General features: G+C 42.5%; 1 protein-coding gene across 17 annotated transcripts in view; it reads right to left on the bottom strand.

The window, feature by feature from the left end:
- The window catches only part of ZNF140 (zinc finger protein 140), a 59,678-nt gene extending 44,745 nt beyond the window's left edge, over positions 1–14,933 (bottom strand). For 2 of the 17 annotated variants that reach the window (XM_082355124.1, XM_082355116.1), the window contains exons 1-4: positions 14,467–14,574; positions 13,946–14,308; positions 12,758–12,884; positions 12,286–12,381 (exon numbers count right to left, since the gene is read on the bottom strand). In XM_082355124.1, coding sequence (XP_082211250.1) covers positions 12,286–12,381; positions 12,758–12,778 — 117 coding nt within the window. In that variant the 5' untranslated portion in view covers positions 12,779–12,884; positions 13,946–14,308; positions 14,467–14,574. Of the gene's footprint in view, positions 1–1,096; positions 3,002–12,285; positions 12,382–12,531; positions 12,616–12,663; positions 12,885–13,945; positions 14,309–14,466; positions 14,606–14,800 lie in introns of those variants that run through there. The other 15 variants (XM_082355117.1, XM_082355131.1, XM_082355123.1 and 12 more) reach the window with 14 other exon arrangements.
- Between the last annotated feature and the right edge of the window lie 306 nt (positions 14,934–15,239).

The following is a 15,239-nucleotide window of genomic DNA, read 5'->3' as shown; positions in this document are numbered from 1 at the left end:
AGATAATTCAAAATATTATGGTTTTCCTAGACCCTAGGGAAGAGAAGCTATTACAAGAAGAATCAAAGCAGAAGAATGCATGCCATTTCCTACTTGTGCCTATTTTAAAACATTCCCTCAAGAACATGGAGTACAAATTCAGCCAGGCAACTTACAGCCCACCCCATGATACTTCCTATGGAGAAGGCAGATACCTAAATTCAGATTCTGAATTTGGAAGAATGGTAAACTCCTTAGGCCAGATTCCCATAGTTCTCCATCATTACATTCCCTTATAAAAAACTGGGGGCAGGGTCTGATCAGCCCCATTCTTCCTGGGAGAAGTCTATGGCCACACCTCTGAATGTTACACACCTCTGAGATGACAAATACATTCTTGTTCACCAAAGACTGCCACAGGGTGTGAGGGAAATTAATAATACTGGCCACCACTATAGGAAAGAGGGGATTTATACAGTGGAGTTGTTGTGACAGTTTGAGGCTTTGAATGGTTCTAGGAAAGTAAATATTAGGCAACAGCTGTGTGTTTTGTTGTTACATTGAATGGAAAAGAAATATGCCAGCCTCTCACTTTGTGAAAGAACAATTATATATGCATGAAAAAATAAGCTTAAATGAGGCACTCATTCAAGTTCTAAATTACATATTTCATGTACTAAACGCAAGGGAAGTTCCTGAAAGGAGGCAATCAGACGCTTTAAAGATAACCTTTACAATCGGAAAATAAAGGATGGGCAGGTGTACATGGAGATGAAAACAATCTGATTTATTTGGACAAATATGTGCTTACAAAAGAAATGTTCTTACTGAAAATGGAACAAAAGAGGAAAACAACCTTGACATTTTCCTGTGATGTACCTTATTTACATTTATTTCAGACTAAGACATCTAGTCAGATTCAAGGGTAAACATGAGTTAGCATAACCTTAAGTCCAAACTCTGTCTCAAAATTAAAACCATAATATATCTAAAGATGTTTCTATAATAATGTCTGTATGTTTTTACAAAAGCATGCTCATTGTTGTCAATATTGTGATAGCTGCATATTCAGAATCACACATGCTGTAGGAAAAAAATTCAGCCAGTACTACATTCATTTACTATGAATCAAAAGATTTATTCGTAGCTTTTCTGAATTTGCTTCAAAACAACAAAAAACAAAACCCAAACAAACATCCCCCTGTAAAAAATCCACACCGATTCTCTCCAGTATAACTTCTCAGAACTCTTATGACTTTGCCACGCTCATTACAATGGTAGTTCTTCCCCAGGATAATTCTGTAGGTTTGAAATACTGCAGAAAGTCACCCTATGTTAAGTTCATTTATAGGGTTGCTTTTTCTCCTCAGAAGAGTATTTAAAAATTTAATAAATATTGCATGGTACATGAAGGCATTCCCAAATCACTGTTTGTATGACTTTCCTTCATTATGAATTTTCTGGTGCCCAGGAAAAAGTACACCCTTACCCATGCATTCTGTCCTGTCCTGAGCTGACAGATGCAGAATGAGACCTAATCTCTAAAAGTTTTCTCACATTTATTGGACATGTATCCTTTCCTGGCAGGAATTTACAAATGTAGATTAAGGGAATCCTACCAGGTGAAGAGTCTTCTCAGTATTGTTTGATTTCATCTTCTGGTATTACAAAAAGAATGAGCAGGTGTTAATGGCTTTCCTATACATTCCTTGGGTTTTTCTCCAGAATACTGAATAGAGCAGAGACCACATTTCATCACAATCAACACATTCACATAAGGCTTCTTTCCAAGAGTTCTCTGAAGTCAAAGTAAGGCATTAGCTGCTTTTTTTTTTTTTTAAATCCATACATTCTTAGGTTTTCTCTACAGTGTGAATTCCCTGGTGTTCAGCAAGGAATGAGTGGTAGTTAAATGAATTTTCATATTCATAGGGGTTCTCTAGAGTGTGTGTTCTCTGATGTTTAGCAAGGTTTGAGCTCCAGCTGAAGGATTTATTGCATACCTTACATACATAGGGCTTCTCCCCAGTATGAGTTATCTGATGTAGAATGAGGGAAAAGCTCCGACTAAAGGTTTTGTCACATTCAGTACATGCATAGGGCTTTTCTCCAGTATGAATTTTCATATGTTGTGCAAGGGATGCGTGCCATGTGAAAACTTTACCACATTCATCACATTCATAGAGCTTTTCTCCAGCATGAATTCTCTGATGTTTAATAAGGAATGAGTGGCAACGGAAGGCTTTACTGCATTCGTTACATTCATAGGGGGTTTTGGAGGTATGGACACTCTGATGCCGGGTAAGGTGTGAAGAACGGCGAAATGCCTTCCCACACTCAACGCATTCATAAGGTTTCTCTCCAGTATGTGTAATCTGATGGCGAATGAGTTCAGAGCCACTGCTAAAGGCCTTCCCACATCTCCTACATACATACTGTTTCTTTCCTATGTGAATTCTCTGATGTCGAGTGAGGTTTGAGGCACGGCTAAAGGCCTTTCCACATTCGGTACATTCATAGGGTTTCTCCCCAGTATGCGTTCTCTGATGTTCAATGAGGAATGAAAGGTAACTGAATGTTTTATTACAGTCTTTACACTCATGGGGTTTCTTTCCCGTATGTATCATCTGATGTTTTACGAGGTTTGAGATCTGGCTAAACGTTTTCCCACATTCCTTACATACATATGGTTTCTCTCCAGTATGAGTTCTCTGATGTAACACAAGGGAAAAGCGCCGACTGAAAGTTTTTCCACATTCATGGCATCCATAGGGTCTCTCCACAGTACTAACATTCATATGTTGAGACAGGGCTTCTTGATGGGAAACTGTCACTTGCCTGATATATCCCTGATTTCCCTGCAGCATCTCAGTATCACCCTCACATTTCCAGCCTTCTTTAAAACTGGAATACTCAAGGCCTTGGCTTAGAAATCTTTCCATTATCAAATACTGGGATGAATCATCTTCGTATATAACATTTTTTGGAGAAAACTCTTTGATCTCACCATTTGACTCTGAAGCTGAAAAAACAAAGCAAATGTTTCTTACTTTCTGTGTTGAGTAAAATAAAAGCCACTCCTCCATTTTTTAATGAGAATTACATTGAAAACAAAAATCTTAGCATTGCATTGCTTTTACAGTTATCATATATGACTCTGAAATCTGAGCAGTAGATCCAGAAATTCAGAAGACATCAAACAGAGGAGAGCTGTAGGTGAATAAGGAGAAGATTAAAATTAAGTAACTGAAGGTGAGGGAAAAACAGAACTATCAGAAAGATAAGTAATTGTAAAGGATAGGTGGTTAATCTTCCTCACCTCCATTTAAACTTTATTTGCTGCCAGAATGACTTGAAAATGACAATTTCATAGTGCTGCTAATAGACTACAAGCGTCCCTCAGGTCCCACAAAGAAATGAGATTGTGTTCACTTAGTGCCTTTGGAACATCTTACAGTAACTTATTCTGAATGAATGAATAAAAAGGTTTCTCTGAATATCTTCCAGCATCCTCACTCTACCTCTACCTTCTAAACGGACATGTGAAGCTCAATTTAGGGATAACAGTGTCTTTCCATCAGATGCTTTTGACAGATAAACACAGGATTTTCTCCAGGCTAAATTTCAGTAACGGATTTTATCATTTTGGGAGAACAGAGTTTTATAATAATACAAAGGTTTAAAAAACATATATTCTCACATATCTTTATTCTTAGGAAATATGTGGAGTTAAAGGCTATGATGTATACAATTTATTCCCAAATGTTTCAGGAAAAAAAATCATATACCAAATGACAAAACAAACAGGGCAAAATATTAGCCATGGGTGAATGTGAGTAAAGGGCATATGGGTATTTTTGCACTATTCATACAACTTTTCTGGAAGTTTAAAATTATTTCCAACTTGGTATATAGATTCAACAAAATCACAATCAAAATCCCAGCAAGTTATTTCACAGATCTCAACAAACCGATTCTAAAGTTTATACAAAACAGAAAATGACCTAGAATACCTAACACAACACTGAAGGAGAAGAACAGTCAGAGGACTGACACTTGACTTCAAGACTTCTGTAGCACTACAGTAATCAAGACAGTGCAGCACTGGTGAAAGACTAGACAAGCAGATCAATGGAACAGAGTACAGAGCTCAGAACAGACCTGCATAATTATAGTCAACTCATCTTTGACAAAGGAGCAAGGACAACACCAGGGAGCAAATACAGTCTTCTCAACAAATGGTACTGGAACAACTAGACATCCACATGCATAAAAGTGAATCTAGATACAGATTTACACTCTTAACAAAAATTAACTCAAAATGGATCACAGACAAAAATGTAAAACAAAAAACTATAAAACTCCTAGAAGATAACAAAGGAGAGAACCTAGATGATGTTAGGGAGTGATGACTTTTTGGGTATAACACCAAAGGCACAATCCATGAAAGAAATAATTGATAAGCTGGACTTCATTAAAATTAAAAACCTCTGCTCTGCAAAAGCCAATGTCAAGGGCTTCCCTGGTGGCACAGTAGTTGACAATCCACCTGCCAATGCAGGGCACACGGGTTCAAGCCCTGGTCAGGGAAGATCCCACATGCCGTGGAGCAACTAAGCCCGTGTGCCACAACTACTGAAGCCTGAGTGCCTGGAGCCCATGCTCCACAACAGGAGAGGCCGCCGCGGCGAGAGGCCCACACACCGCAACGAAGAGTAGCCCCTGCTTGCCACAACTAGAGAAAGCCCGCACGCAGCAACAAAGACCCAACACAGCCAAAAATAAATAAAATTAATTAATTATTTTTAAAAAAGCCAATGTCAAGAGAATGAGAAGACAGGATAAGAAGACTGAGAGAAAATATTTGCAAAAGACACATCTGACAAGAGTTATTACCCAAAATATACAAAGAACTCTTAAAACTCAACAATAAGAAAATGAACAATTCAATTTAAAAACAGGCAAAAGACATGAACAGACACCTCACCAAAGAAGATATACAGATCCAAATAAGAATATGAAAAGACCTTCAACATCATGTCATTAGGGAACTGTAAATTAAAGTGAGACACCACTTCACACCTATCAAAATGGCCAAAATCCAATTCACTGACAACAACACACGCTGGTGAGGATGTAGAGCAGCAGGAGCTCTCATCATTGCTGGTGGGGACGCAGAATGGTGCAGCCACTTTGGAAAACAGTGTGTCAGTTTCTTATAAAACTGAACATCCTCTTACCATACAATTCAACAATCACATTCCTTGATATTTACCCAAGTGAATTAAAACTTACATCCACACAAAAACCTGAACATGGAAGTTTATAGCAGCTTTATTCATAACTGCCAAAACTTAGAAGCAACAAGATGTCCTTCAGTAGGAGAATGGAAAAGTAAACTGTGGTACATCCAGACCATGGGCTATTACTCAGCACTAAAAAAAAAATGAGTTATCAAGCCATGAAAAGATATAAAGGAATGAGCCTCAAATGCATAATATGAGGTGAAAGAAGCCAATGTGAAAAAGGTAAATACCCTATGAATTCAACTATATGACATTCTGGAAAAGGAAAAACTATGGAAACAGTAAAAAGATCAGTGGTTACCAGGGGTTAGTGGGGAGAGGGGGATGAATAGGCAGAGCACAGAGAATTTTTAGGGCAGTAAAACTATCCTGTATCATACTAACATATGGATACATGTCATTGCACATTTGTCAAAACCCATAGAATGTATGACACTAAGAATGAAACTTAAGGTCAACTCTGGACTTTGGGTGATAATGATGTGTCAAGGTAGGTTCATCAATTGTGAAAAATGTACCACTGTGGTGTGGGATGTTGACAGTGGGGAAGACTGGGCAGGGGTGGAGGTGGGCAGGGGGATATATAGGAACTCTCTGTACTTTCCACTCAATTTTGCTGTGAACCCAAAACTGCTTGAAAGAAAATAAAGTTTATTAATTTAAAAAAATCATTACAGTATTTGCAGGGAAGGTTTAGAGTATTTTCATTGCTACAGTAAAGACTGAGAGATATAAATATACAAATTCACTAGCATTCCTATAGAAAAGCAATATAACTTCTTAGAAAATAAACTAAAGAAAGTTGCTTAAGAATAAATTCAACAACAGATGTACAGGGATTTTACCAAAAAAATTTCAAAATCTTAAGAAGCTGTGCAGATAACTCCTAACTCCTACTTTAGCTCAGCATCAGCATCACCTGGGAGCTTGTTAAAATGTAAATTCTTGAGTTCCACCCCAAACCTAATGACTTAGAATTTCTGGAGTGGGGCCTGGGAATATGTATTTTTAAACGATCCAAAGGACTAAACTTTGAGAAGCACTGTGATATCTCTCTTAAGCACCAGAATATGATACTCAATTGCTTACTGAATCTATATACTCGACTATCCCAGAGACCCAAAACTCAGTAAGTCACAAATTGATATAATCTTTCCCTCCCCTTCAAACTTGCTCATCCTTCCTTTTTTTTTTTTTTGAGATAATAATACCAGCAAAAAGAGTGGTGTCAACCATAATTCCTCAATCTTCTTTAATGTCTTTTATCTAGTCATCACCAGGTCTTTCTGAGTCCACTTGCTTACTTTGTTACCGTCTGTATACCTTCTTCCATTCCCTGGACACCTCCATGGTTAAGGTGATGATTACATCTAGCCTACGTTATGGCAACAACTCTTAAATGGCTGTGCTGTTTCCTAGCCTCGCTTCCAATAAATCTGTTTTCCAAACTGCAGCTAGAATGACCTTACTAAAATGCTCGCCTGCCTGCCTGAAATCTTTGGATGACTCCTGATTAGCCTACAGATGAACTCTAAGTTCATTAATATGACCTATAAAACACCTGCATGATCTGACCAGTGCTTTCCCTAACCATCCTTAATTCCCACCATTTTCCTCCTTACACTTTATACTTTTGCTCAATCTAGACTGAACCTCATACTCTCATTTTATTAGTATGATCTTTATACATGCTGTAACTTTGGGTTTTGTTTCAGTTATAAAATATGAATGGCTCCAGTCCTGTAAAGGTGGAGTAAGTACACTCCAACCTGGCTCTCCCACTGAATACAAGTGAAAACCATGAACAGAATGCATAAAGCAGCTAGCTGAGAACTCTAAAAAGTAAACGGGGAACTTCCCTGGTGGCGCAGTGGTTAAGAATCCACCTGCCAATGCAGGGGACACGGGTTCGAGCCCTGGTCCGGGAAGATCCCACATGCTGTGGAGCAACTAAGCCCATGAGCCACAACTACTGAGCCCGCGCACTGCAACTACTGAAGCCAGCGCACTCTAGGGCCCGTGTGCCACAACTACTGAGCCTGCGTGCCTAGAGCCCGTGCTCTGTAACAAGAAAAGCCACTGCAATGAGAAGCCCGCGCACCACATCGAAGAGTAGCCCCCGCTCACCACAACTAGAGAAAGCCTGTGCGCAGCAGTGAAGACCCAATGCAGCCATAAATAAATAAATAAATTTTTAAAATCTATTTAAAAAAAAAGTAAACAGTAGCAAGCTGCTTGCGGAAGGAAGCCAGAACACAAAGTAACACTGAACTGGTGGTGAGTTTCTTGGGTTTTTTCCCCCACTCCAGTCTCTCCAGGCCTAAACTCAAATGCAGCCTGAAAGCAAGAACTGGGCAGCTGGTGTGAGGAGAAAGAGCTCCATGAGAAGCCTCTATTTCTGGTCTTAGGAATGGGAAAGGGGAGTCCATACTGGTCAGAGAAATCATATTGTTTGTTCATTTCCCATTCTCTTCTGCCCAAACCCAAAGCATGTTGCAGCAGCTGTGGCCATACAGGCAATTAAACCTCTAAGACAGGGTAACCTTCCTCCCTCAGCAAAAAGATCTATGGTCCCAAGAGCAGAGGGGTAATACCCCCCTTTTTTTCTTTTTCTCTCCATCCCCTCGCTGCATGGCTGCAGAGGCAGACAAACTTGCAGGAAGTGCAGAGGGGAACCTACAGGCCTGCCTTTCTATCCAGAAGACCTGAAAGAGGGGGTCCAGGGAGCCAAAAAGGAAAGGGGAGATGGTGAAAAAGGGAGCACAAGAAGGTGATCCCATAAAGTTGTGTATGAAATTCTGGGCTCCTCCCTGAGCTGTGCATGCATGGATCTGACCCTGAATAGCACACCTAAAGCTGTGAGAACTGAAACAAAGGGGAGCCCGCTGCCTAAGGGGAACCCAGTGCCTAACACCACTAGGAGGTGCATATGGGGACAAATAAGAGACCTGTGAAGGCTTTGAAAACTGGACTGTCATTGGAACCACATGCATAGAAGACAGGTTAGAACTGTGGCTTCAACTTACGCATATCGACAGCCTGCTTAAATAAAGTTAACACCTCAACAGGATTTAAATAAGACCCAAAGTCTTAATATTTAAAAAAAAAAAAAAAGTTACAAGTCAAAGCTATAGGACATACAGAGAAACAGGAATTTCATCATCCCACAGGGAAAAGACAATCCAATTATAAAACACATTTATGGAGTATTTATACATGGACAGTGCATTAAAATGAAATTAAGTGAAACTATTATTTTGATGTGAAAATATTTCAATGATGTAGAAAATATCCCTATACTTTATACGTGATAGTGAAGTACTGTGTAGTGAAATATCAAGATATCTGTAAATTACATTATTCAGCAAAAAAAGGGATGAGGTGAGGCAAATACAGTAAAATGTTATCCATTATTTTTTTTTTTTTTTTATAAAGCGCATTTTATTTTATTTTATTTTTTTTAATTTTATTTATTTATTTATTTATGGCTGTGTTGGGTCTTCGTTTCTGTGCGAGGACTTTCTCTAGTTGTGGCAAGCGGGGGCCACTCTTCATCGCGGTGCGCAGGCCTCTCACTATCGTGGCCCCTCTTGTTGCGGAGCACAGGCTCCAGACGCGCAGGCTCAGTAATTGTGGCTCACGGGCCCATTTGCTCCGCGGCATGTGGGATCTTCCCAGACCAGGGCTCGAACCCGTGTCCCCTGCATTGGCAGGCAGATTCTCAACCACTGCGCCACCAGGGAAGCCCTGTTATCCATTATTAAACCCATAACTAAGACTGTATAGATTTATGCAAAGATAGAAAAATAGAAAAACAAAAAATAGAGAACCCAGAAACATATGCAAAAACTGACACTTAACTTATGACAAACCAGTGAAGGAAAGGACAGACATGTCAATAAATGGTGCCTTGAGAACTGGATGTCCATGCAGAAGAGACCAAAATTGACCACTAAGTCACATGACATACAAAAATAAATCCAAAGTGGACCATGGATCTAAATGTGAATGCAAAGTGACTTTTTAAAGAGAAAATCTAGGAAAATGTCATCATGACCTCATGGTAGGGAAAGATTTCTTTTCAAAAAAAAAAAAAAATACTGGGACTTCCCTGGCAGTCCAGTGGTTAAGACTCCGCACTTCCACTGGAGCGGGCAAGGGTTTGATCCCTGATCAGGGAACCAAGATACTGCATGCCGCACAGCGCAGCCGCAAAAAAGGAATACTAATCATAAAGGAAAAGACTGACAAATCTGACTATACTAGAATTAAGAATCTCTGTTCATTAAAAGAGGTTTTAAAGGGGAAAAGTAAGCCACATGTAAGAGGAGACATTTGTAGTGAATATAAGTACAATGATTTGTATCCAAAATATACAACTCCTGCAAAACAAGAAAAAGACAGAGAATCCAATAGATAAATGAGCAAAAACCTTCAAGAAGCACTTCATAAATGAGGGTATCTAAATACTCAATAAACATATGAAAAGGTGGTCAACCTCATTAGTAATTGGAGAAATGCACGTTTAAACCAGAATAAGCTACCACTGCACACTCTCCTGATGGGTGAAGAGTATGATGCCTGGCAGTACAGGGCATCTGGTAAACATGGGGAGCAAGAGGAACCCACTTACTGTGTCTGTGGGAGTGTAAGTCAGTAAAAGCACTTTGGAAAACATTTTGGCATCATCTAATTTGTGAAAGAGATACATTATCCTCTGACTCAGCAATTCCAGTCCTAGATATAAACCACAGGAACCCTGTGCCAGGAGGTACCAGGACCCAAGGACAAGAGCAACATTGCTTGCAATAGCCCTAAACCGCAAACAACCCAAGAAGCCATCAATAACAGAATGGATACAAACTACTAGACGAGTATGCAAAATGCATAAATATTAAAAATAATTTTGAGAGAAGCAAGTTACAATATAATATATACATTATGATCCCCTCTATATAAAGTTCACAAGCGTACAAACCTAAACTAGTGATTAGAGACACCAACAGTTGATAAAGCTCTAAAGAAAACCAAGGAAGTTACTACCATTAAAGAAGATTACCTTTGCAGGGGGCGAGGTGGGGGTGGGGGGTGACTGGGACGAGCACCCAAAGAGCTCTTAGGGACCTGGCAGTGCTCTGTTTACTGACCTGAGTGGTGGTTACATGGGTGTCTTATAATCATTTAAGCTGCACGTTTATGTTTTATGCATTGTCTGTGAGCTATTTCCCTTTTCAAAAAAGGTACTGGAAGAAACACACAAAAATTCTAAGAGCTATATTAAAGTAGTGGAATTAGAGGCAATTTTTCCATGTTTCCCCTTTACCGCACTTCCCTTGTACATAGTTTTATGGGTTTTATTACTTTCAAAACATTTAGAAAAGAACATTTTTCTTCAACTCATCCTTTCACGAGGAAGTCTCTGGGCACTTGTCCCACCTCGTGACTTCAGCTCACACAGGGCTCTTTCCACGTCCTTCCTCCTGAAGGTCTCGCTCTCACAGCCAGAGCTTGGTTTTCAAGGCATCCTCTGTTCCCTCACTAGTCCTTCCATTAGCTGCTTCTCCATAAACATAAGTATCACCCTGTTATCTCAAGAGGACCACTCCCTAAAGTCCAGTATACTTCCATTAGAGGTTTGCTTCAGAATCAACTATAGAACTTATGGAAATTGTCATAAACACATATAATTTAGGCTCCAAAGATCTTCTATGTCAGAATCTTCAAGGGCGGTGCATGGCCATATTTATTTTTAAAGAGCTTCACCAGCAATTTTATTTCAACCTAAGGTGAAGAAGGCTTTCAGAGCCCTTCTCAATCAACCTCATTGCTTCTGTTTTTCTTTCTTAATATAAGATTCCCACATCTACATCCCTATCTTGAATTTTTTTCTAAGATATATTCCAATAGTTTGTTGCACCTCTTCACTTGGAAATACCATCCTCTACTCACACCATGCATATCTCAAACTAATTCACCACGTTTTCTTTAAAACTGACCCTCTTCCTGTCTTTTATATTTCTGTTACTACTATCCCTATCCACATTACCCAGGTCTATAACACCAACCGGAAATTCCTTTCTTCTCATCGTTGAACTGCCAACTTGAGGACCTCTAACAAAGTTATTTACAGACCCAATTTATCTCACTATGCCATGCCTTCTACTCTCTGAGGCATACCACCTAAGAGAAAGTCTTAACAAGATTAAAACTTCGATAAATGTCATTAAAATAGGGACTTCCCTGGTGATCCAGTGGTAAAGAATCCGCCTTACAATGCAGGGGACGTGAGGTTCGATCCCTGGTCAGGGAACCAAGATCCCACATGCCGCGGGGCAACTAAGCCTGCGCGCCACAGCTACTGAGCTCACGCGCCTCAACTAGAGCCCACCTGCCGCAAACTACGGAGCCCACGCGCTCTGGAACCCACGCACCACAATGAAGATCCCACGCGCTGCAATGAAAGATCTCACATGCCTCAACGAAGATCCCGCGTGCCGAAACTAAGACCCGACACAGCCAAAAATAAATAAATAAATAAATAAACCTTTTTAAAAAATTGTTAGAATAACATATGACTGAAGGAATAAGCCCATCAATTAACCAAAGTGTAATGAATCACTCTTTCAAGAGGGTTAGAACAACAGTATAATGAAAAATATATATACCTTTTAACTTAGACAATGGAAACATATATGTCAATTTTTAAAAAGAAAGGGAAGAGAAACCAAAGAGAAATAAAATTCAGAGCCCAGACAGAGCTAATAATGAAAAGAAGGGACACAGCTATCTGTGAGAAAGTGAGTAAAGGATGAGAACTGAAGGCAGACAGGTAAGTGGGTGTGAGTGGTCCCCTTGCTGTGGGCAAGACTTCACAGTCCCTGTATCTCTGGTACCTTTAAAGGAAAACTTTCCATCCAGCATATAACAAAGTACTGCTTTCTCATTGACTGGGTGGGTTGTTATTTTTAAAAACTTCCCCACCAGCTTCTAACTCACTCACCTGAAAACAGACCTCTGCTCGCATCTTTCCCCAGCCAGGGCTCTTTCCCTTGCTCCAGTAAGGAAACCACATCTGGCTTAGAAATGTTAAGACCTGCTTGCGGAAATGAAATAAATTCACAATTAGTCCCTGAATCCTTACGAAAGAGGGGCCGTTATTAGAAATGCCAGATGTAAGTATGAAAGATTTCTAAAGATTAAGTGAAGTTCTAATCCCCCTCTTAAAAACTAATAAAGGACTTCCCTGGCTGTCCAGTGGTTAAGACTCTGCACTTCCACTGCAGGGGGCTCAGGTTCGATCCCCTGGTCAGGGAAGTTCCCATGCCATGCAGTGCAGCCAAAAAAAAGAAAAGCTTATTAAAAAAAAAAAACAACTTACCTCCCTTGGGAATGTTCAGCCAGGTAATCAAGATTCGCAACAGCCATCCTAAAGGTCAAATTCTGACTGAGGGGAGATGAGAAGAAATACCTACCCAGTGAGACCAGGTGGCCATAGTTCTCCAACATTACATGTCTGTACAAATCTCTTTGAGCAGGCTGGAGCCATTCCCACTCCTCCCGGGAGAAGTCTACGGCCACATCTCTGAATGTCACTGACCCCTGAAATGACACACAGACATCTGCACAACCAGCACCCATGCTCCCAAAGGCCCTGATCAAGGAGTGAAATGAGTCCCACTGTGGAGGGTGGACATTGTATACAAGTAGCGCAATGACAGTTTTCAGGATTCTGAGTAATTATTAAGAGTATAAGTAAGAGACTAGCTGTTTTGTTTTATTATATAATTGGAGAAAAGACAAAAAAAAATACATGCTTTGTCCTGAGATAATTTACAATTTTGTGAACGATAAAGGACTATACATGTGAACAACATGGATTTCTGGCTTTGGTTGTAAAAATTCTTAAGATCTCACCACGCTTTATGAATAATGAAGACAATCCCTTTATGTCTAATAGGGAAAGTGTATTTTCCTTAATACCAGCCTATTTTAATATGATCTGGCAAGAATTTCTTCGTAGGCACAACTGGCTGTAGCAGAGAGCAGCAGCTCCCGATTAAGGGGCACACACTCAAGTTTACCACAGCTAACCCCGTTTCTGAAGAAATAGCTGTGATACTTAGCAATGTCGCCGAACAAGACGATGAAGGCTACAGTACAAGGGCCTCCCAGGATGGAACCTGCAGCTTCTTCCCTCAGGGTTAGGAGGAGTAATAAGCCCCTGCTTTTCAGCCTGGTTTTGCAGCACTTGAGTGACCCACATAGCTGTTAGGCATGAAGAGGGATTTTTAAAAGTCCCAAACTAGTAACAGCCCCAGAGGTATGACAGAGTTATATTTTAGTTTAAAAAAAATTTTTAAGTGCCTATAATCTGTTATAGATTACTGACTAATAAAGGAAGCTGTTTCCTAATGTAAACAGCGGGCTCTACAGAACGGAAGGAAACTGGACTTCCAGCAAAAGCTGGAGAGCCTCTGGCTTTGGAGACAAGTACGACAGAAAGTAGGACAGAGAAGTGACACTAAAACCAGACGGACTAATTTGGAAGGGCGGGCCTTCTTATCCCCGACCTCTGTGAAGCACAACTGCCAGCCACGCATTTACCCTCCACCAAAACAACAATAATCAGTGTTCCTTGCTAGAGAAACTTCACGTCTTGCCTGAAAAATGAGCTCGGTGAGTTCGGAGATTTTGTTTTGCTCCCCGCTGATCCCCAGGACCTAGGAAGCGCCGTGCAGGAGAATCACGTGGAGGGACTGTTCACATGCAGACTGCCAACCCGCACACGCACAGGTTCGAGTTCACAAGGCTGGGGTGGGGCTCGCGAATACCCAAGTTCAGCAGGTTACCAGGTGATGCCAACAGAGCTGATCCAGGATCACGCACTGAGACCACTGATGAAGGCGTGGAAGCAGACGCTCAACGGAAGCAGGAGTCAGCGAATGAACGGCAGCAGGGGCGAGGGGCAGAGTGAAGCCCTCCTCGTTCCAATTCCGGGGAAAGGAGGCGCAGGACAGCCTGCTCTAAGACCTGGCCGCCCGGTCAGCGCCCGCCCCGCGCCCGGCCCCGCCAGCCCTCCCACGTCCTCTTAGGCGCCAGAAAGGCGGCAGGGGAAGAAAAACCTGTGTCCCACGTCCGGAAAACACAGCCGCGCTGAAGAAGAAAGGAAACACCAGCTCACCTGAGACATGGCTCACGGCAGGGCCCGCGGAGAACCGAGCGTGGAAGGCGGAGCTGGCGGGGAGAGCGACGAGCTGACGCGCGGGCCGGCGCCCAGGCTCCGCATCCACCGCCCTCGTCACGAGGGTCAGGGACGCCCGCGACAGCTCCCTCCCCGCCGCGGCGGGGGCTCCGAGCCTGGGCGCGCCCCGCGCCCCCGCCTTTAACAGGGCCGCAGCTGGGGCGTCTCCTCCGCGCTGCTGGCCGGGCAACCAAGGTTTCCCGAGCTCGGGGCAGGGCCACCGCCCCCGGCCCCCGGCGGGGACAGGCTCGGGCAGGGCGGGCCCTTCCCCTACCTCGGCCCGCGCAAGCAAGGCTCTCGGCTCTGCGACGGGGACCCCGGGCCAGCGTCCCGCAAACTGCGCCTTCCGGAGCCTCAGAGACCGACCGCGACCAGGCCCCGGGCCTCAGACAGCTCTCCTTCCCAGGACCCACCGCGGCCTCGGCGCGTCGCGGACAGAGTGCCCGCCCCACCCCCCTACAACTCCCAGGACGCCCCGCTCCCGTGACAGGGAGAACGGGGGTCTCAGACAACTACACTTCCCAGGGTCCACCGCGGCCTCAGCCTGCGGCCTAGCCTTACACGCTCGGACTACAACTCCCAGAACCGACTGCGGCCCCAGCCGTTCCATTCAGGACCTCCAGCCCTGACCACGGCAGTAGTAGGACCCGCAGCCCCGCGGGGTCACTACTCCCAGAGCCTGGAGCCCCGCGGGGCGGCCCAGCCATGGCAGC

Source organism: Balaenoptera borealis (genome assembly GCF_965194805.1).
Source record: "Balaenoptera borealis genome assembly, chromosome: 14".
NCBI lineage: Eukaryota > Metazoa > Chordata > Mammalia > Artiodactyla > Balaenopteridae > Balaenoptera > Balaenoptera borealis.
The sequence above is the reverse complement of the archived record's forward strand: the minus strand, read 5'-3'. Positions and strand labels throughout refer to the sequence as shown.